This window comes from Hylobates moloch, unplaced genomic scaffold (genome assembly GCF_009828535.3).
Source record: "Hylobates moloch isolate HMO894 unplaced genomic scaffold, HMol_V3 SCAFFOLD_6, whole genome shotgun sequence".
Classification (NCBI taxonomy): domain Eukaryota; kingdom Metazoa; phylum Chordata; class Mammalia; order Primates; family Hylobatidae; genus Hylobates; species Hylobates moloch.
Window position 1 is genome coordinate 130,805,411 of NW_026652281.1, and position 27,500 is coordinate 130,832,910.

Genomic DNA, 27,500 nt, shown 5'->3' on the forward strand with positions numbered 1-27,500 from the left:
AGCAGAAGGAGCAGAGAGAGCAGGCTGCCATATTTCCTCAGGCAAAAGAGAAGGGATCCTGTACAGACTCACCTAGTTATCTCACTACAACTTCTTGGAGCAAACTCCAGGCCCCGAATAAACCACTGTGGGAGGTGCTGGAGGTTCTTGACCATGGGCTTTGTATTCTGTATGACAGACAGGGAAGGGAACAAAGCCTTAAGCATCACTGATCCTAACTCCAAGGCTAAAATCATCAATTTTCAATGTATCAGAGCAAGAAGGTGCCTTAGAGGTCACCTAGTCAGAGCCTGTCATTTTAGAGGCATTACTTGCTTAAGCTCACCCAGCCAGTTAATAAAAAAGCCACTTACAATCTCATTACAATTCCCTGACATTTTTAGCCTGAAACAAAAGTGTGAAGAAGGTGCCTGTTTCTACTTGTCCATAAAGCCTGTCCTATGCCCCAACCCTTGCTAATGCAGTTAGGGAACCATCTAATTCACTTAACAATGCTCTCATCCTTACAGTATAGACAACATGCACCAGTCCTCAAAGTACTTTTGCATCTATGGTTTCATTTATGTTTCACCTGTGACCTCAGGCAGAAGAGGTATTTGTGGCAACCACTTTGTGGATAAGAAATTAAAACTTGGGAAATTATTTTGATGCAAGTGTCAGGGTGGGTACCAAATCTGAATTTTCTTGTTCCAATCCAAGTATTCCTGTCACTGAACCACATGGTCTTAATGTGGTGGTGTCATTAAACTGACAAACATTTTTAAAAAGATCACTCAGGATGATAGCTGGGCTTGTGGACACATCTAGTCTAACTCTACCACTTTATAGTTGGGAAAACTGAGGCCCAGAGAAGAAAATGGTCATGCCCTACCTAATGAGAGGCACAGCTGGGATTTAAAATGTCAAAAGTCTTTGTTAATCACTACGTCAATTGACATGTTACTGCCTCTTGTCCACAGCACAAAGTTAAGAACCTGGAACCAGGGCAGTGCATATTCTACAAGTTCTGTGCCCAGGCCTACTACATTGGTGACAAATTGGTTGTAATCCATGTACTTACTTTGACAGGTCAGTAGTGGTTGCCTAGAGATTCTGAGGTCACATCTGGGCTTGATGTGAAAGGATTCTTTGATTGATATCAATGTCTCTCATGTATACAGGAAGGGAAACTGGTACCAAGAAAGCCAGGTATGAGGCATTCCTACCCTAAAGTAAAACCTGAAAAAAAAGGCATAATTATTAGTAGTCATTGCACTACTTATAGAATGCCTTCTTGTGCCAGGCACTGGGTTATGCCTGTGTTCTCATATAATCTCCATGGCAACACTGTGAAGTGCACAGTATTATTACCATTTTCAGAAGAGGAAAACTGAGGCTCAGAAAGGTTATGCTACTTGCCCAACGTCTTTCAGCTAATAAGATATAAAGTCTAAAATGAGGGAGGCAGCTGCTTGCAGTGGAAAGGCACAATGTGTGCAATCAGGAGACCAGGACTCTTGGCTCTGCCACTAACAAACTGCATGACATTGGACAGTTTGTTGCCACATCATGGGCCTCAGTTTCCTTACCTGTAAAAGGAGAGTGCTGCCAAGATATGACCCATGCATAAGCCTTTCCATCTCTGTGACTCTGACCTTGGATAATTATCCCACCAGGAGTTTGGAGGGTGGGGAGATAAGGTCACCTACCACCCCCACAAGGCAGAAGGAGAGAATAGTGAGATAAGAATTCTTCTACTCCAGTCTCTGAAAAAGCTGGCTTCTTATCCCCATGACAGCCCAGAGCTTCTTGGGAGCCCCAGCCCAGAGATGCTTAATCCTCCATCGACGATTTAATTAAGATGTATGAAGGGTCATGGGAGCTGCGGATGATAAGAGAGATCCAAGAACAAATACCCTGAGTACGCTTCCAATCTTCCCTGCCACTCATGCTACCTTCACATTCCTGGAGATTAGATTTTCCTGATAGTTCACCCCGAGTGTCTGTGTGCACAGCCTTAACATTTGGGGCACTGGGGTGAGGCTGAGAGGACATATTAATTTTCTGCATACTGTTGCCCAGAAGGCTCCTCAGCTCTGCCTGTCAACAGCCCAGTTCCCTGCTGTGTCCATCTTGTCAGGTCAAATTGCATCTTGCAATTGCCCTGCTGAGTGTTTTGTTGATTTGTGCCTGGAAGATTATCTGCAAATCTGGTCACAGCTGAATTTATACATTTTCCTGTTTCCTGTGACAGAATATTAAATACATTGGCAGACCTTATGATTAGTTCTGGGTATTTCCTCCCCTAACCTTGGAATCCTCCCTCCCTTTTCTCCCTTCTTTCTTCTTCTTTCTCACATTGACATTGTTGCTTGAATGATGTATCTTCAGGTAAAGAATCAGATACTTCAAGCTAGCTGGGGACTTAAAGATTATAATGCCCAAACTCCCTATGGAATGGATGGGGAAACTAAGGCCCAAAGAGAAGGGATTCTCCATAAACAAAACCATGAATGAGAAGTAGAACTAAGACTGATATCCAGGGCTCCTCACAGCCAGTCCAGTGTCCTTTCCAAATTGTAAACCAGACTGTAAAACGAGTGATATAGTTTACCTAATTATAGGCTATTAAAACTGAAGTTTTAATAGCAACTATTTCCATTACTTTTCCCTCAAGATCTATGATTTTCCTGGGCCCTGAATGTCTTTATTGATCAACTGGCTCAAATGACAATTGTAGATCAATATCTTACCAACACGTGACGTGCACTAATATCAAGGAAACAAGCCTGATACTTGTATACAGAAAAAAGTGATATGCTGCACATATAATGATAATTTTATATTAAATAAATCTGAAATCTATATGTTAACAACTGAATTATATAGAATATATGACTCTAGCAACAGCTATTTTTAAAAAGTAGTCCGTTACATGTATTTAACACTTGTCCATTTAGAAAACATTTGTAATAGCCAGACTTTAGTATCCCTAAAATACATCTACCCTTTGGGAAAAGGTCACCATTTAGAAACAGTATGCTAGATGAGAAGTTTGATCATGGTCCTGGGTCATGGGCCCTGACTAAGGGCCTACCATGTGCCAGGTACTCAGACCCTGTGAAGGTCCCACAGGAGGGAAAACATTCCCTCAGGTAGCTTCCACATACTTGAGACCTACATACAAGGAGAGATGACTTGCAATCCTAGCAGTCTAGCCTGGCCATCCAGTGAGTGCCCCCAGCAGTGTGTCCCATAGGAGTATCAGCCCTCACAATACTGTTTCTCAGAGTGAGGGCCATGCAGGCCATACAGATCAGAATCACCTGTTGGGGACAATTCCTAAAAAAGATGTATTCTAGGTCCCACCTCAGAATTGCTGAATCAGAATCTCTAGATTTAGAGCTAGGGAATATGCATTTTTACAATCAATGTACATGATAATGGTGCCTACTACAGTCTAAAAACCATTGCCTTTGGAACTGAGGTGGATTCCAAATACATAGGATTTATTCTGTTCTATGAAACAAGGATTTGGTTAGACAGAACCAGCATCTCAAGTGGAATAAACAGTCCAAGCAAAGTCCCAAAGGGGAGAAGGCCCAAGGTGAGTTTAGGGGGAAATACGGAAGGCAGGTGGGCCATATTTGGAAGGTTTTTAAATGTAAGCAGATGACAATATTTGGTCCCAAGTTATTAGCTTTATTAGACAACAATATATTAGATTGGTGCAAAAGTAATTAAGGTTTTTTGCCATCAAAAGTAACGGCAAAAAACCTCAATTACTTTTGCATCGACCTAATACAATCTGAGGACAGGTCTTACAATATAGGATGACTAGAACATGGCTACCCATGATCCAGAAATTCTTCAGTGTTTTCTTCCAATAACGAAATCAGATTCCACTGATATTCAGCTTTCTATTTCTTCTGGTTAGTATAAACATGGCCTTATTGAACAATAGATAGGTCCTTTAAAGTATTTAAAAGTCAGGCAGGGCCCCAGTTTCTTAATTCTCCCCTTGTTTAGGAGGAATATAATTACTCAGAAGTAATTAAAAGATTCTGAGCTATTCTGTTCACTCTGAATTTGCAAGATATTTGTACTTTGGAACCTACTGGTACTAATTAAAGCCTCTTATTTTGCAATCACTCATAATTTGTTTCTTCCTGAGCTAATCTCACTCATGAATGTGTGATCAAGCTACACTCAGCTCTTCATTAATGTGTGCGCCGACCCCAATTCCAAGCGCACTTAATTCCAGCTTTGTTTCTGTCCCTACCAGAGGTCTAAAATTGCCGTGTTTGAGAAGATGTGGACATACATGAAGTCAGCAGAGCCATCAGTTTTTGTGCGGACCACAGAGGAGGGGATGATTCGAGTGAGGAAATCCAAAGGCAAATATGCCTACCTCCTGGAGTCCACCATGAATGAGTACATTGAGCAGCGGAAACCCTGTGACACCATGAAGGTGGGAGGTAACTTGGATTCCAAAGGCTATGGCATTGCAACACCCAAGGGGTCTGCCCTGAGGTAAGTAGCCAAGATTTGCTTCCTTGGTACTCCCTCTCCCCTCCCTATCTCAGGAATGAAGCTTCTGTGTCTGCTACAAGGCTCCAATGCCACAATGCAAGCTGTCAAGGGGGCTCTTCTTCAACACCTATGGGCCTGAAAGATTCCAGCCACCCAAGATCTTCAGCCCTGAGGTTGGAAACTGACCTGGGGGCCTCAGCTTGCTGTGACTGTCACTGCCCATGTGTTCTTCCCCATGCCTCACCTTCCTCCTCCAAGTGTGTGAAACATCAATGAAACTTGTGCTTTTGTCATGTGATCTGTAACACCCCATGCTTTACCAGACACCCCTGCATCCAACAATGCTATGAACAGAGTTCTCCAGCAACCTGAATTCTTTGACAGAAGGTGGTTTATAATGTTTGTCTCAAAAGAAACATAAACACGTTGTCCAAATGAAAAATCAAATCTTTCGAGTCCTGAGACTCTGGCTGTGGAAATCGAAATAGCATCTAATGAATAGCACCAAATTAATTGTAGCACCTATTCTTATCTAGAGACTGATTTATTTAGCAAGATATAGACAGTTTGGTAAAGAAGCACAGTGGACTTTACTTTCACGAAAAGAAATCCTGATATTCATTCTCAACAGCTGAGGAAGAGTCCCCGTAGACGTGGAGTCACAATACCTAGATTTAATTCTGACTGTCTTACAAAAGGTAAAACATATCATCTTCCAGCCCTCAGTTTCCTCATCTGTAGAGGGAGAATAATTGGCCCAGCCCTTCCTAGGTCTGAAGTGGTTGTGAGTTCAAATGGTATAATTTATGCTGAAGGTCACTGAAAACAGCACACTGTGAAGTCACCTATGAGACATTATGTCAATTACAGAAGGATTAAATCATTTGGGGGAAGAGTTGCATTTCAGGAAGTGTAAGAAGGATTAATAAAGTTTGCAAAATGATGGAGAGGGATTCCTAACCCATCTGGATATGACATCCGGGTCCACCTCTGCCTCCACTTTATTCATTTATCTTAATAATACTAAGCCCCAACATTGTTCTGGGGACTGGGCTAGTAGCTGGAGCTACAATTTTGAACAAGATAGACATAGTCCCTGTCCCCATACCACTACATTCTTGCAGGAGAGACAGACATTAAAAAAATAATTAATGTTTAATGACAATTCTAATAGATACTAGGACAGTCTATAAAAGGGGACCTAGAGGACATCTACTTCCTGCAATGCAGCAGAACAAAATTCTCACTATGAAACAACGAGAAATGCTGGATAAGATATAACAAATAGCCTTTTAAATGCAAGTTAAGAAATTCCTAGGATCAAAAAGAAAAAAACAAATAAAAACTAGAACTAAAAGCATAAGCTTATTATTCTGGGACTACGCTAAGCAAGGCAAAGTTATAAATTATGTGACAATCTACATGAGCAACAATTAACAGTACAACTAAAAACATAAAAGTAATCAAAAACATCAGAGGTGGCGGGGGGGAGGGGGAATCAAAGGACATTCTCCAGAATAACACACAGAAAGATGAAAAGAAAATGTAACAAAGAGTTTAAGAGACATGAAAAAGAAAAAAATTGAGTCTGCTGTGAGTTCCAGACAGAGACAAGAGAGAATGAAGTGGAGGCAATATTTTAAAGAAATTTTCTAGAATTTATGGAAAGCATAAATCCTCAGATTTGAAAATCAGTCTTAAGCATAATAAATAGATAAAAATCAGCAGCTGATTCAATTGAAAGCAGAACAATTAAGACAAAGAGAAGATCTCAAAGCACCCAGATATAGAAAGGTTCAATTTGGTCTGCAGGATGAGTGGGGCATGGCTGAGAAGACAGGTCCAAGGATGTTTTTTTCAAGCTGCAGTTTGACAGATTAATAGGAGTCAACTAAGTGAAGTGAGGAGAAGGGAAGAAAAGAGTAGTTGAGGCAGAATAAACAGCATGTGCAAAAATTCTAAGGCAAGAAATCATTGCACAGTCGATTAACCAAAAGCCACTAAGTGTTCTTGGAACACAGGTAATAATACAGAGGAGAAATGTTTAAGCTGAGATTGGAGGATGAGGTGGGGAAGAATTTTACAAAGAATTTTGTCTTTATTCAAAGAGGAATGAAAATACTTTGAAGAACTTTAAGTAATTATCTGAAAATTGAGAGAATAAAGATACCTAGAGAAGTGTAGACATAATTGAATATGAACTAATGAAGAAAAATCAAATGGTCTGGTATTTATCAGTCATGTGTTTTTGCCTGGTTGAATCTAAAAGACTTTACAAGTTTGAGCAAGTTCAAAGGGGATTCAGATGATAGTGTTTGACAAGGAAGAGGCTTTTATCTCAGAAACTTATTGATCATCAACCTAGAAAGACTCGAAGTAGAGAATGAGTTTTTATAGTTCCAGGAACATCAGTGATACCACAATATTACAATTTACTGAAGATTTCGTGAGTCAAGGACATCCACATAAATACATGGATGTGAAGTTAAGAAAACAAAGCACAGACACATAACATAATTTGTCCAATCAACAGAGTACCTCTGTCATCCCATCCCACACACAGTTTCCTGGAACAAGGTAACAACTCAGGAAATACTGAATATTTCCTGATACTAGAAATACCGGAGTGACATGAACCTAAAACTCAGGCCATTTGGCACTCAAATGACTTTCCACTATAACAAAAACCATCATTGAGTCAGTGCCTATAAAGTGCCACTCACCGTGGTACATGCATTATCTCTTATAACCCTTGCTACATGCCTATGAAGTACAATTATTTCCATTTTACAGATGAGGAAACAGAGTAAGAGTTAAGTTGCCTGATCAGGTTGACATAGCTAATAAGGTAGAAGCCGGATTTCAAGCCCTGGCAGTCTGACTTCAGAGCCTATGGCTGTAACTCACTCTAATGCTGCACTGGGCTTTATGAATGACAGCACCGTTAAAGGCAGGGGACTGGACTTGGGCCACGTTCTTTGCACCTATTCACATGGGCCAAATAACCACCAACTTGGGAATTAAAACCAGACCTTTGAAGTCCAGAGCAACCACTCACCACTCTGAAGGCAAAAGGTGATAATGGACACTGACTTTAACACACCCAGCACCATTCCTTTGAGGAGTAACCCTGCTTTTATGGATTTGCTTGCTGAAAGACACTTTCTGGAACAAACGATTAAAATAATTCTGCTTCATAATAAAGAAAAAACTAATTCTTTTGCATACATCTCTGTAAACATATAACAAGCCATTTATTGATTTCAAAAAAGAGAGCAAGAGAAAAGGAGAGAGAAATGAAAAAGCAGCATGTTTCAAATACAGATCACTGACGACTGAACTGCAAGTCAAGAACACCCAACTGATGGTCATATGCTCCTGTCTTCCCACAGTGCTCCTTTCTCTCCAGTGCAAACTTAATGGTAGTCATGGGGCCATGATAATTCCTGATTCAAAAATGAAAGAGTAACGCTCGTCCTAAAAGGGCCTCAGGTGTCTGGCCTAGGAAAGTTCTTCTACCCTTAATGGGATTCTGCTTCTCATCTGTGCATTAAAAGGGAAATTGCTAGCAACCAATAATATAGAGGTTCCACAAAACACACCATTGAAGAATGGTTGCAGAAAATATGAGCAACCACGCCTCTCCCATGCCCCAACCCCCTCCCCGCCACACACACACACACTCCGGCCAGGTTTCCATTATAACTCTTTTCACACCCCATATGATGCCATTTGACCCAAGACATGGTCAAACTCCAAAGAGTTATGGCAAACCAAATACCACAAACACATGTGCCTGCTCCAGCAATCCTAGATCCACTGACTTGATCCCAGGAAACCATTCTGCATGACAGAGGTGGACAGTAAGGAGAAGAGTAAAGACATTTGTGCTTCCTTTGGACCCATTGAAGAGGGGCTGATATATGCTTAAATATAACCTGGCAGAAGAAATCCAGTTTTGTTCAAATTATATTGAATCATAAAAAATACTTTTTTAAAGGACTGTTTAACTACTCACAAGGCTGCAAACTCTTTGGAAGTGTTTACACTACAAAAAAAGTGCTTGAGTTTGTTCTAGGTATTATTATAAACTTCTCTTCAGCCCAATCAAAGATAGCATTTTTGCAGCTTTCACAGGCAGATGTCCTCCAGGCTTACTGCCTGTACTTATATCAAGAGAGGACCTTCCTGGCCGTCCTCCTCCACTACTTGCTCTCCATAAAGCCAGACTTCACTGTGCCTGTGGGGCATTCACTCTCTTACAGCCTGCCTAGAATAAGCTCCAGATTTCTCCAAGACAGATCACCCAGTTATGCTTCAGAAGATCAGAGAACTGACATCTAAGGCCCAAATGTTACTCCAAAACTTGCCAAGTCTACTTGGCAGAAGCCAGGCCATCGTCCCCATAGAGTGTTAAAAAGCTGTGTTAGTGACAGAATGGGGCTTTTTTTTGTTTGTTTGTTTCTTCTGCTCTGGAAACAAATACTCTGATGAAGCAAGGTGGTTCAATCCTTGATTTTCCATTTGGACAGGTGGTGTTTCTTTGAAACAGATGCTGTTTGTTGGCTGTCACTGCATGTTTGGGGGTGGGAGAGGGGCTGTTGTTTCACAAGCCCTAAGGTTGTAGATAAAGACCTATGCAGCCAATGTCACTCATTAGGGAAAGGCAATTGGTAAATCCACTAATTATGATCTATTGGCCCTTTTGGTGCCAACTTAATGTATCTTTCTAGCCTAAACTGAAATGTCTTTTCTTTATTATGATGAATACTTCCTTTGATGTGTTCAACTTTCCTAAGTAAGGGGGCATGGCCCATGTTTTATCAACCCAAGAAAGAATCCACACCAGATTGGCCTCAGTTAAAATGTCACCTGATGATTCTCTTTCACAAACTACCTACCAGGAGTTTAACGGATTTGCTAAGAGTTAGACCCTAATCAGGACATTGGTCAAAGTCTGATCTTTAACTGTGACTATGGTTACATGGAGTCTTCTTTGGTCTCTGTGATCATGACATTTTTGTCTTCTGTCATGTGTCTTGTTTATGCCAGATGTATGGGCCAAGGGGGCAGGAGTGCAGTACAGCTTCACCCTGCAGCTTACCGGGTAATGGGCACCCAGGATGGTCTGAGACCCACTCTCTGTGCTTTCCATTTAGCTTCACTGATTGGTTTCCAAATACCTTCTCACACAAAGCACTGTGCATAATGCTGCAGGGCATGGCAGTGAGAGATGCAATCCCAGTGCTTAAATAATGCATCATCAAGTACAGCTCATGAGCAGAATTATATAGATACCTATTATCCTACTAATGCCAAAAGAGAGCCAGAAACACTCAAAAAAAAAAAAAAAAAAGGAGGAGAGTCAACATTTGAATGGAAGGATTTGCAATGGTGGAAGAATTGCGGAAGAATGGTGGAAGAATTGTGATAGATGGGAAGTGGGGAGAGGATGCTTCATATTAGGGGCTGAAGGGGAAAAGAGAGCAAATGCAGAAATGGAAAAAAAACATGGGGCTTGTTTTCAGGAACAACAAGGGGTCCACTTTAACCAGAGAATTCATTAATAGGTAGGAGTGATTGGCTGTGGTCATATTGTGAAGAATCTCAAATGTCTCTGCATGTTTTACTATGTCAGTAGGAGCCACTGAAGGTCATTGACAGGGAGGGACATGACCGGACAGGCTCCTGGAGATTACCGTGGCAGTGGTTTGCAATGCGCATCAGAGAGAGGAGGATCACAGGCAAGGAAGTCATTTAGAAAGCTGTTGTGGTCATCTTGGTAGGAGATAATGAACGTGGTCATGAGTTACAATGGGATGCAGACACGTGGGAGAAGTGGTGGGCTCTATGTTCATCACTAGTCATATCCTTCACTTTAAAGCTGGGAAGTTTGGAAAAGAAGTCTGTTACGTAAGCTTTCTGGGGCTTTTGTGCTCCTGCCTAAGGCTTGACTGGGTACAAACTGATTTTGGCAAGGACAGAAAATGGGAAGATATGGGATTTACCTCCCAAAACAGAATAATTGCTGCCACCTCAGTTTTACCTCTGAAATGGCTACCTGGTTAAGAAAGGAATTCCTGGAAAGGACACAAGCTTTCCGGTACACCAGCAAGAATGATGAAGGTCGTTGATCACCTTTACTTACTCCCTGCTACGTTGACTATATCTGGCCTTTATCAATTTTTTTCATATGACATGAGCTCAAAATTGCTAATCACCATTTTAGCCTCACCAGCATTTCCATTGAGTATATTTTTTCTCTCTTCACACAACCCTGTGCTGGAAAATATCTAGCAAAAGTTGCTTGTGTATACTGGCATCTGGCTAAAGAAAAGGAGGGTGGTTAAGGCTGTGAGTCAGGAAGAGGTATCACCAAGGTTTTGTAGGGAAGGCTGTCACTTTCAGGGACTGTTGTTCATCCCCCACACTGGGACGATAAAACATGCTTGTATCTTCCATGCAGTGCAGTAGGCCTTCTCTGGAATCCTTTTTTTGCCTAACGCTAACCTGAGTGTTGCAGAAGGCCACAGAGAGTTCTCTTCTTTTAGAGAATCACATTGACCCAGAAAATAATTGGGAAACAAATAAGCAAGTGCTTTTTTGTGTGGCATTGAGTCGATTGCTCTAAAGAGCCCTTCCCAACTTCAGTGTGTATCAAAATTACCTAGGGGAGCTGGTTTAAAATGCCCCTTCCTAGACTCTAATCCTTGAGACTTCTGATTTTGCAGATCCAGGAATGTGCAATTTGAACAAGTCCCCCAGGTGCCCCTGTTCTAAGTAAACAGCAGTCCACTCTGGGAACGAGGGCTAGAAGAGGTCAGGGAGGCGATGTGCTAGTGGTCTGAGGAGGCAGAACATGAGGAGGAGGCTCTGAAGGAACAGGGGGATGAATATGATGGGGGGTGACCAGGAATCCTCATGGAATGGTTCACAACCCCAATTCCTGGAGTCAGATCACCTCCACTCAAGTATAAGGCCCGTTACCTTGCCAGAGTTTGACCTCACTGGGTAAGTCACTAGAACTTCATAAATGTCTGTCTTCTTATCTGAAAAATTGGAATAATAATTTTGTGCAGCTGCCTTAATGATCTGATGAAATAGCATGAAGTGCCTGTTACAGAGGATACTTATTAGTGTTCATTTTCTACCCCCTCTTCCTCCCATTAGACCTACTAAAAAGTCACTTTTGAGCCAAAGAACTTATTTTTTTCTTTTTTGTAAAACCAACTGTGTTCATCAGAAATGCACATGAACCCCACCCTCATCCCCCTCACACACACTGGCTGCATTAGAAAGAAAATGTCTCTGAGAACAATTTGTGGTCCTCCCCCACAGAGAACATGCTAAAAAATAAAGCCCTAATATTTCTTTTTCTCCCTCCCTCCCACCCTCACAAGTAACAGCCTGTCTTCCCATAGTAGAGTACTGGTGCATAGCCTGCTGCTGCTGATAAATACAGTATGTCCCAGGGAAATGACAGTCCCTTTCAATTGGTCCTTGCCTCCTGATAGGTAGCCAGGGATGCTTGTTGTCATGGTAACCCCATGAACTCTGTGACCCAGGTCGGGCCTGATCAGAGACAAAGCCCTCTGAGTGGAGAGGCTGGATTCACTTGTATCCTCAGAAGAGCTGGAGAGAAAGGAAGAGAGGGAGGAAATGGGGGGATAAAAGGGGAGATAGAAAAAAATGGGAGGGAGGTTGGGAAGGAGAGACAAAGGAAGGAGGGAGGCAGAGAGAGAGAGAGAGAGAGTGTGTGTGTGTGTGTGTGTGTGTGTGTGTGTGTGTGTGTGTATTTCAATAGAGACTGGAGGTTTGCAAAGGAGAGCTGCATCAATTCAGAAGCTTTCTCAGGTCAAGACACGTGGGATGCATTATAGAGAGTACCGAGAAAGCTTCCTAAGAGACTGGTGCTCTAGTCTGGTGCAAAAGTCCAGACAAAGGAGTGGCAAGCGCTTTATTTAGCATTTTAGGGGTGGTGATAAGACTTGTTGTTAACATTATTGAACACTGACTCATCTCAGGCACTCCTAAGAAGTGATTAGCATTATCTTATTTAATCCTAACAACACTGTGGAGGTAATATTGTTTTCATCTTCATCATATGATTCAACCTGATTCCAGACCTCCTCTCACCCATTAGGCAAGAATGCCCTCTCAAAGATGTAAGGAGGGAAATTATGAGGAAGGGATGATTATTCAGATAATAAAGATTATTTAATCCCCACCCCCCACCACACACACACACACACACACACACACACATGCACACACACAAATAGCATTGGTCCTACCCAACCAACATACAAATAAGAAAACAGGTTTCATAAGGGAAATAGCTTGCTTTCTGCTCTATTTGAATTCCCTAGGGAATGTTTGCTTGACTCTGCACCATTTGTATTTGTGGGGGATAAGGAACCTCTCCAGGATCCGAGCCATACCACAGGTGGATGTCTTACCCTATAACTACATAAAAATGCAAAACTGTACATCTGATGCTTATTAAGGTTCCCCTGCTTGCCCATGACAGATTGAACCAAAAACATCCCTAAAGATTTTTATGCTCCTGAAAATTCTATATGTTTTTTTGTTTCTTTCAGCAATGTAAAACAGGTCATTTTAAACCAATTGTGCCATAAGTTTAGAGGGTGGGGTAGGGGAGCCTTACATTAATTTTATACCACTGATGTGCTGGGCAATGCATTCAGTGCCCTGTGATGGTCATACATTAATCCTTCTCTCACCTTTTGATTTAGATACTATCATTTCCCTTTCATAGTTTAAAAAACTAAGATTCAGAGGGTAATGCTTTACGCAGGTTCTCAAAGTGATTTGTGGAACAGAGCTTAGGTACAAACCCTGACTCTGAAATCCTCATTCTTTCCACAGCCCACCTCTGTGCTAATCGAGACACGCATCACTGCCTTAAAAGGTGGCATCGTCAAAACATCCAGGGAAAACATCAGGGGACATGAGATGTCAGGGGGCCTCCACCAACCACGCACTCTGTCTTGAAGCACTAGGCTAGGCTGCAGATCCACGCTGCTTATTTGTTTTGGAGGATTCTGGTGAAATCACAAAGACAAATGGGCACTAACTCTAATTAGAGCTCATTTTTTATTTATTTATTTATTTTTGAGATGGAGTTTCACTCTTTTTGCCCAGGCTAGAGTGCAATGGCGCAATCTCGGCTCACTGCAACCTCCGCCTCCCGGAGGTTCAAGTGATTCTCCTGCCTCAGCCTCCCGAGTAGCTGGGATTACAGCCGTGCACCACCACACCAGGCTAATTTTGCATTTTTAGTAAAGACGGGGTTTCACCATGTTAGCCAGGCTGGTCTCAAACTCCTGACCTCATGATCCATCCGCCTCGGCCTCCCAAAGTGCTAGGATTACAGGCATGAGCCACCATGCCCAGCCTAGAGCTCCATTTTATAATGCCTGATTGAGAAGCTCATAAATGGCAAAGCAACACATTAAAGAGAGAGTGGAGGAAGGTGGTGAAAGCGAGGTGGCAGGGATGTATCTGGGAAGATAAATAAGGGAAATGAATGGCCTTTACCTAGGTGAGAACAGCAGCTCAGTGCAGGCTGTGATTTGCCCGCTGAAGCACTGCTCCTCCTGCTGATATACAAATTGTATGTTGCTTTCTTTTAAGAGGCTGCCTTTGTCAAAAATAGCATCTCTTTTTTTCCTCTCTCTCCCTCCCATCAGCAACTTAATTTCAGACTTGTTAGGTCTTTTGCGTTTTCTACGAAGGCAGCTGCTGTAATACAAAGGAAGACCAGGAAAGAGATGGATTGGATATCTGTCTCAGCTCTGCCACTTGGGGCTTATAGGTTTGGAAAGCAAATGTGTTTTGGTGTTCCTGAGACCTGAATTCAAATTCTGCCTCCTGCATTTACGACCCATGTGATCTTGAGAAAGTAGCAAGCTGCAGTAGGACCCTGAAGTCAAGACTGGTATGAATCCCAGGTCTGCTAGTTAATAACAACTGTTTCTTGGACAAGTGACTTCATCTCCTTAAGACTTAGTTTTCACCAAACGTAAAAAACTGGAGGTAACTCTGGCATTTATTTCCATGGTTGTTAAGTGTGATTAGATGAGATAATACAAAGCATTTAGCACAGTGCCTGGCACATAGTAAAATGACTGACAAGTGTTAATTATCCTTATTTAATGTCTTTGAAGCTTAATTTTCTCATCTTCCAATTGAGATCTTCCTATAAGATTCACAAGATTGTCTTGTGAATACAATGAATCCCTTATGAAGAGTTCACGGTGTATGAGGAGTTCTTGAATATGAATCCACGATTATCCCCCCGTTCTCCTTCCCTTTCGGCCCTCCACACTCACCATCTCTTCTGTTTGTGTGAGTATCTGACCCAAATTAGTGGTGATTACCTTCTCTGGGATAGCCCACACTGGGATTGTTAACATTGCAATATGGCAGAAATTTCAGAATACCAAAAGTTCAGCTAACAGCCACACTGCATTCATCTATATGCCTGAAGGTAGAAAGTTCCAGTGTCTGAGAAGCCCAGTCTCGGAGGGCAGGCAGAAAGGAAGGAATAAGGGGTAGCCCGGAGCCGAACGCCTGCTGAGAAATTCCCAGCCATCTGTCCCTGTAACATTTTGTGAATGGTCCCACAGGCTAAGATCATGGCTTAACAATCATATCTAATCAGCCTGTTCCTCAGAGTGAAAGGGGCAAAAGCCCAGGTGAATCCTAACCAAAGGAACCAACTTCCTCTCACACAGTAAACCAGCAGAGTCCCCAAACAAAGAAAATCAGGCAGGGAAATTTGCATATATTATTCATCCTTTCTCAGAACAAACATCTAGTAAACAAAGAGCACAATGACCTCTTAATCATATTCTTTATTCCCATGGGAATAAAATTTATTCCTTTAGAGGAATAATAATAAAAAAAAAAAAGTTGCATTAGTCAAGCCAGTCTCCCTGTGGCCCACAAACACAACTTTCCCCCACTCCTGTATCTTTGCTTGTATTGCTTCCTTCCGCCCTCCACCCGTATTTCCAGGTCAACGAAGCAAAGGCCAACTCTCCCAGAGAATCTAGCAGAGAATTTAGCATGCAGGAAACCCGTGCTGATTGTTTATCACATAGACCAGTTCCTACCCAGCCAACTTTGATGTACATGGTGACTTTCTGAGCACATAATCAAATCAATTGCTGTGCCTGGTCTGTCTGATTCATGGAGAATCAGGAATTACTAGTCCTACTACATAGACCACATAACACAAATTAAACCAACTGACAACTTGTAGGTCTCTTTGGCCATTACTAATAAACATCCTAAAGGCAACAAAGGCAAGTACATTACCATGGTTATGCAATTTAATTCTACCAACATTCCAAGTATAGTATTTTCAAAATGCCAAGTCAGTACTCTTAAGGGAAACAAGGATGAATAAACTATGACATTAGCACTTCCAAGATTCATCATCTAGAGCAGGGACCGCAACCTCAGACACCCCAGGGCCAGGTAAAGAAGATAAGTAAAATGGGCCAGGGGTAAATCCTATGTGGTTTTCTCATTTTTTAATAGAGTCATGAGTACAGACAATATTTCTCCAAGAAACAAATCCACAGTGCAAACACTATGGTAAATAATAATTATAGTTAATATTTATTGAGCACTTGCTATCTATAGCAAGCAATCTCTAAATTCTCATATGCATTTCCTAATTTATGTAATCCTCACAAGAACCCAATGAAGTAAGTACTATTAATAATCTCATTTTACAGATAATGAATCAGTGGCACTGAGAGACTAATTAACTTGTCAAAGTTCACACAGCGAGTAAGTGGCAGAGCCAGAATTTGAACCCAGATAGTCCGAGTTCAGAGTCTATGCTCTTATCAATTACACAATGCTGTAAATGAAAGCTGACACTGAACCTCAGCAAGATCATGGGAAATGATGAAGACTAGTGAACAGGGGTATGTGTCTTATCTAGATGGGACAGCCTCCACTCATTCCAGTCTAATGTTGACATGTAGGAATGTTGTCACATATTCTCATTTTTCAAAAGAAACTAGAAATCTCAATCTTTATATAAACTATACAATTTTTTTAATAGTGATCACATTTAAGAGAGAAGGATAAAGAGAAGGCACAACCCACTAACAACTAATGCTAATATAAAGGAGACAGGAAGTACCATAAAAATAAATAGATAAATAAACAAGGCACAGTGAGGAAAACATGCAATTAAGAATTAATATCTTGCCCATCCCCAGGGTGAAAGCTCTAGGAAGGCCTCCAGGAGGAGGCAGCATTCCCTGAACAGTTCCTTAACCAGTAGAGAGAACAGCCAGGAGGAAGACAGGGAGGAAAGTATTTCAGGAAAAGCCACCGCAAGCGTACCATAGAGGAGTGAAGGGAAGGTGATTCATGCATTCTTTTTCAATCTTTGTTGTTGCTGTTTTCAGCAGGGAATCACTTCCTCAAACAAAACCTCTCATGGAATCCCATTATAAATGAGAGATACAGTGGAGCTGCAAGAGATAAGGGGCTGGAGGTGGTAGTGGAAAGGGAGAGGAAGAAGAGAGAGTGCCAGCAGGGTCAGGCTGGAGGTGGGAGACCTGCAGGAGCAGAGTTTTCTTCTCTTCCTCAGGAGCCATTCTCTGTCACTGAAGGGGAGAATTCTCCAGCATTGTGACCCTGTGTATTTAAAAGTCCACAAGAAAATAAGGGACCTGCTGGCCTCTCCTGCATCCTGTTCACACAGTCCTTAGAATTGGCCCAGCTTTTCTTCCTTTCATTGAACCAGGGGTGGCTGAGATGAGACCAGTGAGCTGGCTCTTGTACTGAATAGTGTTTCCACTCCCTCCATTAATTGTGGGGGGACCTTCATTCATTCCCTCTGTTACCTTTTGTCAAGTATCTCCAAGGTATCTGACACAGACCTGTGTGCCTGCTGCTGCTGACAAATGCTTCTGCATTACAGGACCAGATGTGGTTTGCTGTGCGCTGCAAATGAACTGTTGACACCTGCTTCTCACAATATGGGGTGGGCTAGGCATCACACATGCCTTAGAAATGCTTGCTGTCTCTAGAATTCCTGCTGGAGGAGCCAGACTTCAGATCCATATCCAGGTCTCTGGGCTGTATCCACTGATCTTAACCAGGTTTCTTCACAGAACCCTGAAGAAAGTTACAGGTCCAGAAGTAAATATTTGCACATTTAAAACTGCCGTGCAGTTTTGAGGGGTTCAAGTAACCCCTATGGTTTATCTCAGAAATTAAAAAGTACTCTTTCATTCAACAAACATTTATGAAGCAGCTACTGTGTTAGCTATTGTGCAGTGTGCAGGGTTCCTGCCAACAGAGCTCAGATTAGATGAGTGGAGATGGGTAAGGGAATGATGAGTTTGCTGTGAGAAAACATGCAAGTACAGTGGGGCGAGAAGGCTCAGTCCATTCTGCCTTGAGTCACTGCAGGAATATTTGCAGAGAACAACACACATCAGAAGCTTGTAAGATGACAAGGATTCCACAAAGTGGTGAAGTGTCCTAGGTAGCGCATGTGCCAATGCAGAGGTGAGCTTTAGTCATGCTACCTAGTCCAATCCAGCCACCTGAATTTGTCCAGAATTACTCTCAAAGCACTTTCCCATCTGTCACCTCATTTACTCCCCACACTACAGGCAGCTGGGGCAGGAGCATGCAATTATTCCCATTTTACAAATGGGAAAACTGAGGTACAGTTAGGGTCATCAACCACCCTGGTTTGCTCAGGATTGAGGGGGTTTCCAGGATGTGGAACTTTGGGTGCCAAAACCAAGACTGTCCCAGGAAAACTGGGACAGCTGGTTACCCTAGCTGTAGTTACATGACATGTCATATAATTTGATCAGAGATGAATGAGGAACTCAAATCACGCCTTCAGACTCTTTCCTCCACCCAGCATGGGGTGATTAAGTGAGCACTCTGTATATACCGTTTGCTTGAAAAGAAAAATTCATTTGTGTCATTTGTACAGTCAGAAACCAAAAACAAAGCCTCTGTCTTCTGCTGACTCACTGCCTGACCAGCATTTCTTCTCATAAGATCGCAGAACTCTCTGTTCCTTGAGTATACTCAAGAGGGGAACACCATCTGGAATGGTCAGGTGTGAAGGGAAATTTGATCCTACCTGTATTCCTTAAGGAACCCAGGGATGTCTGCATTTTAATTGAGGCCCCTGATATAACCCCACTAACTATTTTCTTCTGCTTGGTCACTGGATAGCCTCTCCCAGTTCACTCATCACCCCAACCTACTGAGTCAGCAGAGTCCTATGGGGTCTCAGCTGCCTGCCCAGTCAGTTTACCTTAAATGGTCCACACAGCCAGTGATGTCATAGACTGGACTAAAGACAGAGGAGGACTTTGAGACCATTGTCCAAAGGAAGCCATTAAGAGAGTGCATCCAGGACCCAGGCCCACCAGTACTAGTCCTGCCTAAATTCAGCCATGATTTTCCTCGGCAGTGGCAGGGTAAATGAGCTTTGGTTCCTACTGAGGCTCTGGTCCCCACTCCCAGCAAAAGAATCCTGGCTTGGCCTTGGAAAAGAGGCAGAAAAATCCACCCAGAGAAGGTTTCTCTGTCATCCCCTCGAAATGGTTTTTTATCCTTCACAGGCCTATGTGTGAGGGACTGTGGAAGATTGCTTAGTTCAGGGAGAAGTGTAAAAAGAGAAAGTAGGAAAAGGTGAACTGGACCTTCTTCACAGAGGGAGGACTCTGCACCCCTGAACCCTCAAGCCCCATGGAAGGAAGAGTTAGAAGGACCATGCTCACTTGTGCACTGACCCTTAATCCAGTGCAAGCAAATTCTCACCCTAAATAGCCCCCATAAATGCGTTTAAACTTTACTCATCAATACCTGCTCTCCCCTATTGAGGGTGGATAGAGAGTTCCGTGAAGGCCCTTCCCCTCAATCCCAGTGGTTCCCAAACTACAAATATCATGTACCAGTAAAATTACAAAAAAATAAAATGGTAAAGTGTGGACACTTGACAATATTTTATATTGCTAGGAAAAGACAAAGGAAACAAAAAAATTACCATCTCTCATTAATATCATTTAATAACAGAAGGAATGTGTTAACACTAAAAATGAAGGAAACAATTACAAACAAAGGTCTGTCCTTTAAATGGAAAAGTTCAATGTCCTGAAAACTCACTACACAACCCTTCTCTTTCCTTCTTTTCCCATTGATGAGCGAAAACTATCACAAACCAGTTCCAGCTCATTGAATGAGCCGTTTGGGAACCACTGATTTAATCCCAGCTTTTTATCTAGCTCATGAATTTCCTCCATGTTATTCCTGACAAACAGTTGTCCTATGAACAATGTCCCAACAAATCATACTTTTCAAGTAGCAATTACCAGAGGGTGCTAATAATTCCAAGTTTGCCATCATACCAAGCAGCAATCTGTGTCCCGTGGCTTTGTCTCCCTGTTCTAATTCTGCCCTCTGGCATCTCAGAGAATAACTCTAATTCCTCTTCCACTGACAACCAACCTCAAGTTTCCATGTGAGTCCTGCTTGCCTTGAAGTGGCCCACTATCTCCATGATCCCTGGATCCAGGGTAAAAATTTTCAACCTTGTCTCTTCCTCTCATATGAGCCGTTATATTTTTCAGTTAGTTGATATATATTTGCTTAGAACTGACTGTATCATTCACTCTGCTGAGTGTAGATGGGCTGCTGGTCTGAGGCCTCTCTCTGCTTAAAAACCTCCCATATCTCCCTTGCCCATGGGTAAAGTGTTGATGTTCTAGTGTAGCATTCAAGGAAGTTCATGATTAGGACTCTGTCAGCTGTTCTAACCTCATCTCCCCGAAGTTCCCCTCATCATGACTACACTCTCCAGGTGGGGACTTTGCCCTTTTCACAGAACACTCCCTAAAGGTTTTCTAACTTCCACCCACTGTCAGAATTCACCTCTCTCCTCTTTTGGTGCTTCCATAACCCTTTATTTTAAAATCTGATACAGTCTTTCACGAACTATTGAGAAACGTTTCTGCCTCAAATACTAGATTGCATGGTCCTTAAAAGAACAGGTTTATAACTTGTTCAAGTTGTTATTCCTAGTAAATACCTACGATGCTTAACACTTGATTGATCTTCATAAATGTTTGAAGTGTTGACCCAAAGACACTAACTCTTTACTCTGAAGGCCTTATAATCAAGTTGAAGACTAAGACCAATACACATCAAATAGTAGTAGACGATGCAGTGAACTGCCTGCTAGATGCCAGGCAAGTTTAAAGGTCAATGAGAAATGAAGTGCTCAAGGGCAGATTCCAGGAAAATATGGGGAGCATTGCAGAGCAACCAGGTCTTAAAAGAGAAGTTAAGGAGAACAGCAAGAAGCAAGCACACAGGAGCAGGCAGAGGCACACTGCTTGAGAAAGTAGGATGCCCAGCAGCCTGGTCTGATTAAATCAGAAATTCCCTCTGTGGGAGGAGAAGCAAAGCATATTATCATAGGCTGGGCAGAATTCCAAAGGTCATTTCATCCAACACTCCTCAGATGCTTAAACTCAAGGTTTCGAAGGCAAAATGGAAGTGTAGACAATTGCTACAGAATTGAAGCCCAACATTCTGTCCTTTGCCTTTCATAAGTTGAGACACAATTAAAACCATCTGAAATATCTCCCTTGGCTGCTTTTTACAAACTTTAATTTCCCTGCAAGTATATGATAATTGAGTTTCTTTAGAGCACAAGGCTGGATATATTGGATGTTAATGTGCACAAGTTCATCCTAGAAATCGTCTTTAGAGTACCAAGTCTTTCCTCCCCAAGAGTTCCAAAAATAATTCAATATTTAGAATGCTCCCCTGGACCTACCAGTTCCAGTGGCTGAATGTCAGGGCTCAGGCATTTGAGGATTCTTTTTGCTCTTTGGCACTCTTGGGGACTAAATGCCATGCATGTCACCATGTCAGTGACTACAGCCTTGGTTTCATCCCCTGGTGACCCACAACCATCATCTCCCCTATGCTGAACATCTCTCTGAATCTTGGAATTTTCGGATGACTCTAACTTTGCCAAATTAGAACCATGCCTAATTCTTTTTTTGTTTGATTGTTTGCTTTATGTTTGTTTACTTTGCTCAGTGCCAGGCACAGGATTTAGCATAAGAAAAGTTCCACTAGAGGTTGTTTATTCAAGTAAGTAATTATTATAGCCATCCGTATATGAACCGTTTACAAAATTTTGGCTGATGGTCCTCGCAGGTCTGTTTTATTAGTCAATTTATAGACTTAAGTTTATGTCTTCAGCTTGACCATCTCCTTTGACTTCCAGATTCACCTCTTCCCAGAAAACTGACTCTCCACCTGGACATCTAACAGGCATCTTAAATTTAGTGCATCCACTTTGGGAGGCTGAGGTGGGCAGATCATGAGGTCAGGAAATCAAAACCATCCTGGCTAACATAGTGAAACCCCATCTCTACTAAAAATACAAAAAATTAGCCAGGCGTGGTGGCGGGTGCCTGTAGTCCCAGCTACTTGGGAGGCTGAGGCAGGAAAATGGTGTGAACCCAGGAGGCAGAGCTTGCAGTGAGCTGAGATCACACCACTGCACTCCAGCCTGAGCGACAGAGCGAGACTCCTCAAAAAAAAAAAAAAAAATTAGTGCATCCAGAGCTGAACTCTTGGGCTTCTCCCAAATCCATCTCTTTTTAGTCTGTCTCATCTCCACAAATGATTCCTCAGTCTACACAATCTCAAAGGAAAAACCAGCTCGAATCTTTCCTTCAATCCCCCATAGCCAATTTATCTCCCTTACTCAAAATGTATCCTGAACGTACAGCCTCTCCTTTCCAATCCTTAATTCAGTCTTGCCTGGGCTCCTCCACTAGCCTTCTCATTGGCTTCCACATTTCCCCACTTGCCTCTCTTTAGTCCCTTCTCCTCCCTGCATTGGGAGAACTTATTAACTTGGTTTAAAAGGGTCTGTCATTCTCTGGCTAAGACCCTCCAATCTCAGAATAAAATGCTAAATCCTGGCCTGCAGAGTCCCTGTCAGCCTCTCCAACCTCATCTCCCCATAAGAATGTGATCTTTTATCACCCAACCCTCTTCTCCCTCTAGTCTCCGCTTAAATGTCACTTGCTCAGACCCATGTTTCCTGACCACCTCTGACATTTTCTGTCATTTCACCTTTTGTTTCCTTTATAACACTTCATATTTTCTCTTATTGCCTGTTTCTCCAATTAGACTGTAAGCCTCACTAGGGCATGAACCATGTTTGTCTTACGCATTAGTATATACCTAGGACCTCTCGTGGTGCTAGCACATAGTAACTGCTCAGCTATATTCATGGTTATTAAAGTGGGTTTATGGCGAAGTATTATGGTTTCCCACTCAATGTAGATGTCCCTTCTATAAAATCATAACAAATAACCATCTAGTCTCTTTCTGAATGCCTCCTCTCCATGGGTTTCCTCTTAAGACAGCCAATTCCATTTCCTTTGGCTGTATTGTCATTTCTTTTCCATATTGACTCAAATGTCCTCCATGACTTTTGCCTATTGGTCATAGTTCTCCACCTTAGGAACCCATAGTATAATTTTCTCTAAATTAATCCTTCAGATATTTGAAGACAATTCTTATATTTGCCCTAAATCACACCTGTTTCAATGTCATTCCACACATGTGATGGTTCCAGATGTATCCACATCATTCTGGTAATTGATCTCTTGACACACTCCAGTTTGTTATTGTTTCTTAAAATTGTTGTCTAATAATGAGTGCCAGATTCCAAAGGAGATGGGACAAGCTCATAATGGAAGACCATCACCTTCCTTTGTATGATTCTAATACCTCTTTTGATATTGTATATATATCCTACATATATGATATATATAAATATATATGTTGTGTATATACATGATAATTTGTATATATATAATTATCAACAGCATCCTGAGCTCGTGAAACTAAAACAATTTCCAAGTCATTTTATTTAGACATTTCTTTAAAATATGTAAGGCCAAACTTAATTAACACTAATCCATGAAGAATATCTAATTAACTGCAGTGGGCAACTGACTTCCACTTTCAGGAGAAAGAAAATAATCTCAGGAATCTTTTTTGTTAGTCTGTAAAATCATTTCCAGGGAAAATCTAGAGCTTAATCCATATGTTGTGCCATCTTTTGCTTTTCCACACCTCTGATCCTAGGTAAGTTAGAGCTAACGAGTATTTGCTGAGCTTCTATTATGGGCCCAGCATATGTTATAATCTCTTTTACACATAGGAATCTGAGGCTTAGAGAAGTTTACTGATTTACCTAATGGCACACCATAAGTGCTGGGGCTAAGATTTAAACTCAGGTCTCCTGACTTAATTCAGATGCTCAGTTCGATGGTAATCATAATAATATTGTTGTTGTTGTTGTTATTTATCACCAATAGTATTAGCTAAGTCATTTCACGAAATAGCTCATTGGTAGTCCATTTGATAATTCTGAGTTGGAACTTCTATTATCCCATTTGACACGTGGAGACACTGAAGCTCAGATGGCTGACATAGATTAGCCTAGGGCTAGATGTAGTTAGTTGCAATGAGAATTTCCCAGTACCAGGGATTCTCATTCAGAGGAAGGCTAACCCCAGAGATGGTCCCGGATGGCAAGTGGAAAATCTGAAGCCACAGGAGGCAGGTAGGAGACTAACGCATTTGGAAGAAGTTTATAACAAAAGGAACACTCACTAGCCTGGAATACCCACATATTCTCTGAAGACATTTTAGTCTTTGAGGTTCATCCCATTCTGTTTTAATTTTTTCGAGACAAAAAATGACCAATCTCTTATTTGCATATTCAAGCATTCTTAATAAGTCACTAAAACTCTTATTTTTCATAACTCTCCTTTTATTAAAAAGATAATTTTCTGGTCCATCAGAATTGGTCTCATAAAAGAACTTAAACAATATATTCCCTTCATAATTTAGCACCAGGAAAACTGGCAATTTTTATAATAGAAAGATGGCCTTACTTTGCTAACCAACTATAACCCAAGTTTAAAGTTTTTCCCCAAAATCCTTTCCTCATAAAAATAACAATAATGATATTAACCAGGTACCACTGAAGTTGGTCCTCTTGTGCCTATTTCTGCGACCAAGACACATGAACACTGGCTTGAGAAACAGTTGGTGAGCTCCACTTGAACCTTGAGGAAGAGAACAAAACATTCCACACTGACCTTAATGAGTTGTTCCTAGGTAGGCATGATGAAAATGCAAAACTGAACCCCAAATCTAGCCAATTGAAAGACATTGATTTTTCTAGAACAGCCATCCTCCAAACACCAGTCTGTGGACCAGTCACTGCTTGCCCAAGACAAAGTTCTCACCAGCGTGAGGTAAAATGAGGAAAATAACAGCAATGTGTCTAAATTCATTCAACCTGAAGACTTCCTTTTATTCTTTAATGTTGTCCTTCCTATTTCTTTGATTATTTGAGCATCTTTACTTCTATAAAAGGAAGTTGCCAACAGATGGTAGTTGTTCTCTTTAAACATTTCTACTTAGTCAAGTTAACATTTAACACACACCTATGTTGGTCCTCCCACACCCATGTTGGTCCTCCCACACCCACTTTATTTTTTTCTCATCCATGAAAACTAGGTATCTAGAAACTACTGCTAGGCTAAGGGATAGCCTCTGCTATCCCAGACCCCCAGATTTTCCAAGGTTCCTGGCCTTGGAGACTTTATATTTTATAAAGGAAATATTTTTTAATCAAATTCACATCTTTAACTTTTGTTTTGAACATGTGAAATACAACCTTTTCTGGATAACTCTATCATGATCAATAATCAGTGGCATTGGATTAGAATACAGTGAATCTGCTGGAGGGCAAATATCACAGGGCAGTTTTCCAGAACTAGAATCGCCCCCAGGACACCACTTTTTTTTTTTTTTTTTGAGACGGAGTCTCGCTGTCGCCCAGGCTGGAGTGCAGTGGCATGATCTCGGCTCACTGCAGGCTCCGTCCCCCGGGGTTCACGCCAGTCTCCTGCCTCAGCCTCCCGAGTAGCTGGGACTACAGGCGCCTGCCACCACGCCCGGCTAATTTTTTGTATTTTTAGTAGAGACGGGGTTTCACCATGTTAGCCAGGATGGTCTCAACATCCTCACCTCGTGATCCGCCCGCCTCGACCTCCCAAAGTGCTGGGATTACAGGCGTGAGCCACTGCGCCCAGCCCAGGTCACCATGCTTTTAGCACCATCATTTTTGTCTCCTTAAAAAAAAAAGAAGAAGACCAGGCAATGTGGCTCATGCCTGTATCCTAGCACTTTGGGAGGCTGAGGCAGGAGGATTGCTTGAGGCCAGGAGTTAGAGGCCATCCTGGGCAACATAGTGAGACCTCATCTCTCCAAAAAAAAAAAAAAAATTAATAGAAAACAAAAGAAAAATCCTGGTTTGACTCCTTCCTTGTTGTCAAGTTGTGAATTAACATCTTATGAAATGGCATAAGATGAGGCTTTTCTTATTTGCTGACTGTATTCTGCTTGGGCTTAGAAAATGGAGATTCTTGGGTATTACAACTGTGTGCAAAGTAAAAGTTTAAGAAGGACTGAGTAGTGGGGGGTGGGGAAGGTCTAAGTGAGCACAGGCAAGGATCATACAGTACCCCACCTGCACTCAGTGTGAAGCACAATGGTTATATGCATGGGCTTTAGTCACACAGAGCTGAGTGACAGCCTGGGGCAAGTTAAGTATTTATCTGTAAAACAGAAGTAGTAAAGATGACAACCAAACAGGGATATAAGGATTAAATGAAATAAAGCATGTAAAGTGCTTAATACAATGCCTGGCCCACAATAGGCCCTCAGTGAAATAAATATTAGCTACAACAATCACCTTATAGCCCTGTGCATTTTCTTTGCTCACTTTCTGGTCCTTTTCTGTTGTGTTCTAGATAGGTGAGTTTACCAAATAACTGAGACACATAGGTTATAGATACGTAGGTGATATTGCATTTAGATTTGGGCCATTCATTTCTTCATTTGGCAAAAAAAAAAAAAGTACACAGCATGGAGCATGCTGTAATAAATGTTGTACTCTTACACTGCATGGAATATCCCATACTAAATGTTTTGGGGAAGGATCTAAAATCACAGAGAACATAGCTCCAGGGAACTAATCATCTGTTTGAGGAGACCCAGCCAACACACCAATGAGCTAGAACAACATTGTAGCATAAGAGATAAAGTCAAGTCCAGAGAATCTTCCAGAAAGGGGAACGTTTTGAGGTGAAATTTAATTAAATGCCTTTTTAGACAGTTCCTTGTTGGACCTGATTGTGAGATCATGAGCCCATCAATGTAGGATATAAATTCCTCCTACCTTACCCATTGTGGGAGATGCTCTGTGAGGACCGTCTACTTTCTCTAAACACTTCTTCACACTATTGACCCCAAACAGGATTATTTGCCTGAGTGGAACAGTGAGGACTTTATTTCTAATACAGAAAAGTGGTCTTATAGTTCACAGCAAAAATGAGAATTAGAACCTTGGGAACCCCAACCTTTGTTCTCTCTTTTAGTTGATCCCTATACCTTCCTTTGCTGTGCCCAGTTCCCTTTTGTCCCTGCACTGATACCCCTTCCTCTCCCACTTTGAGTCTTTCTACATACATTCCCTTAAAACAGAGAGGTAGAGGAGACAAGAGAAGGAAAGGTAACAAAACATAGGCAGTAGCTATCTACTTACCCTAGCATTGAGCCTCTCTCAGGAAAAATACCCTTTGTGTGTTATTCAGGCACAAAGACCATTTTGGCTTGCTTTCTTCCTTTCTTCCCTTCTTTCTGTCTTTCTCTCTCTCTCCTTTCTTTCTTTAGAGAGGAAGAGAGTGGAGAGAAGAAGAAACAGAGAGAGAGAGAAAGACAGAGAGAGAGAGAGAGGAGTACTGGCCCATAAAGTTATCTAAAAGACTAAAGGGTGCATTTCT

At 41.8% G+C, this 27,500-nt stretch overlaps 1 protein-coding gene across 3 annotated transcripts in view; it reads left to right on the forward strand.

Moving 5' to 3' along the window:
- Positions 1–27,500, forward strand: part of GRIA1 (glutamate ionotropic receptor AMPA type subunit 1) — a 323,093-nt gene that overhangs the window by 274,473 nt on the left and 21,120 nt on the right. For all 3 annotated transcript variants that reach the window (XM_032158439.3, XM_032158438.2, XM_032158437.2), the window contains exon 13: positions 4,265–4,512. In XM_032158439.3, the coding sequence (XP_032014330.1) occupies positions 4,265–4,512 (248 nt within the window). The remainder of the gene's footprint in view (positions 1–4,264; positions 4,513–27,500) is intronic.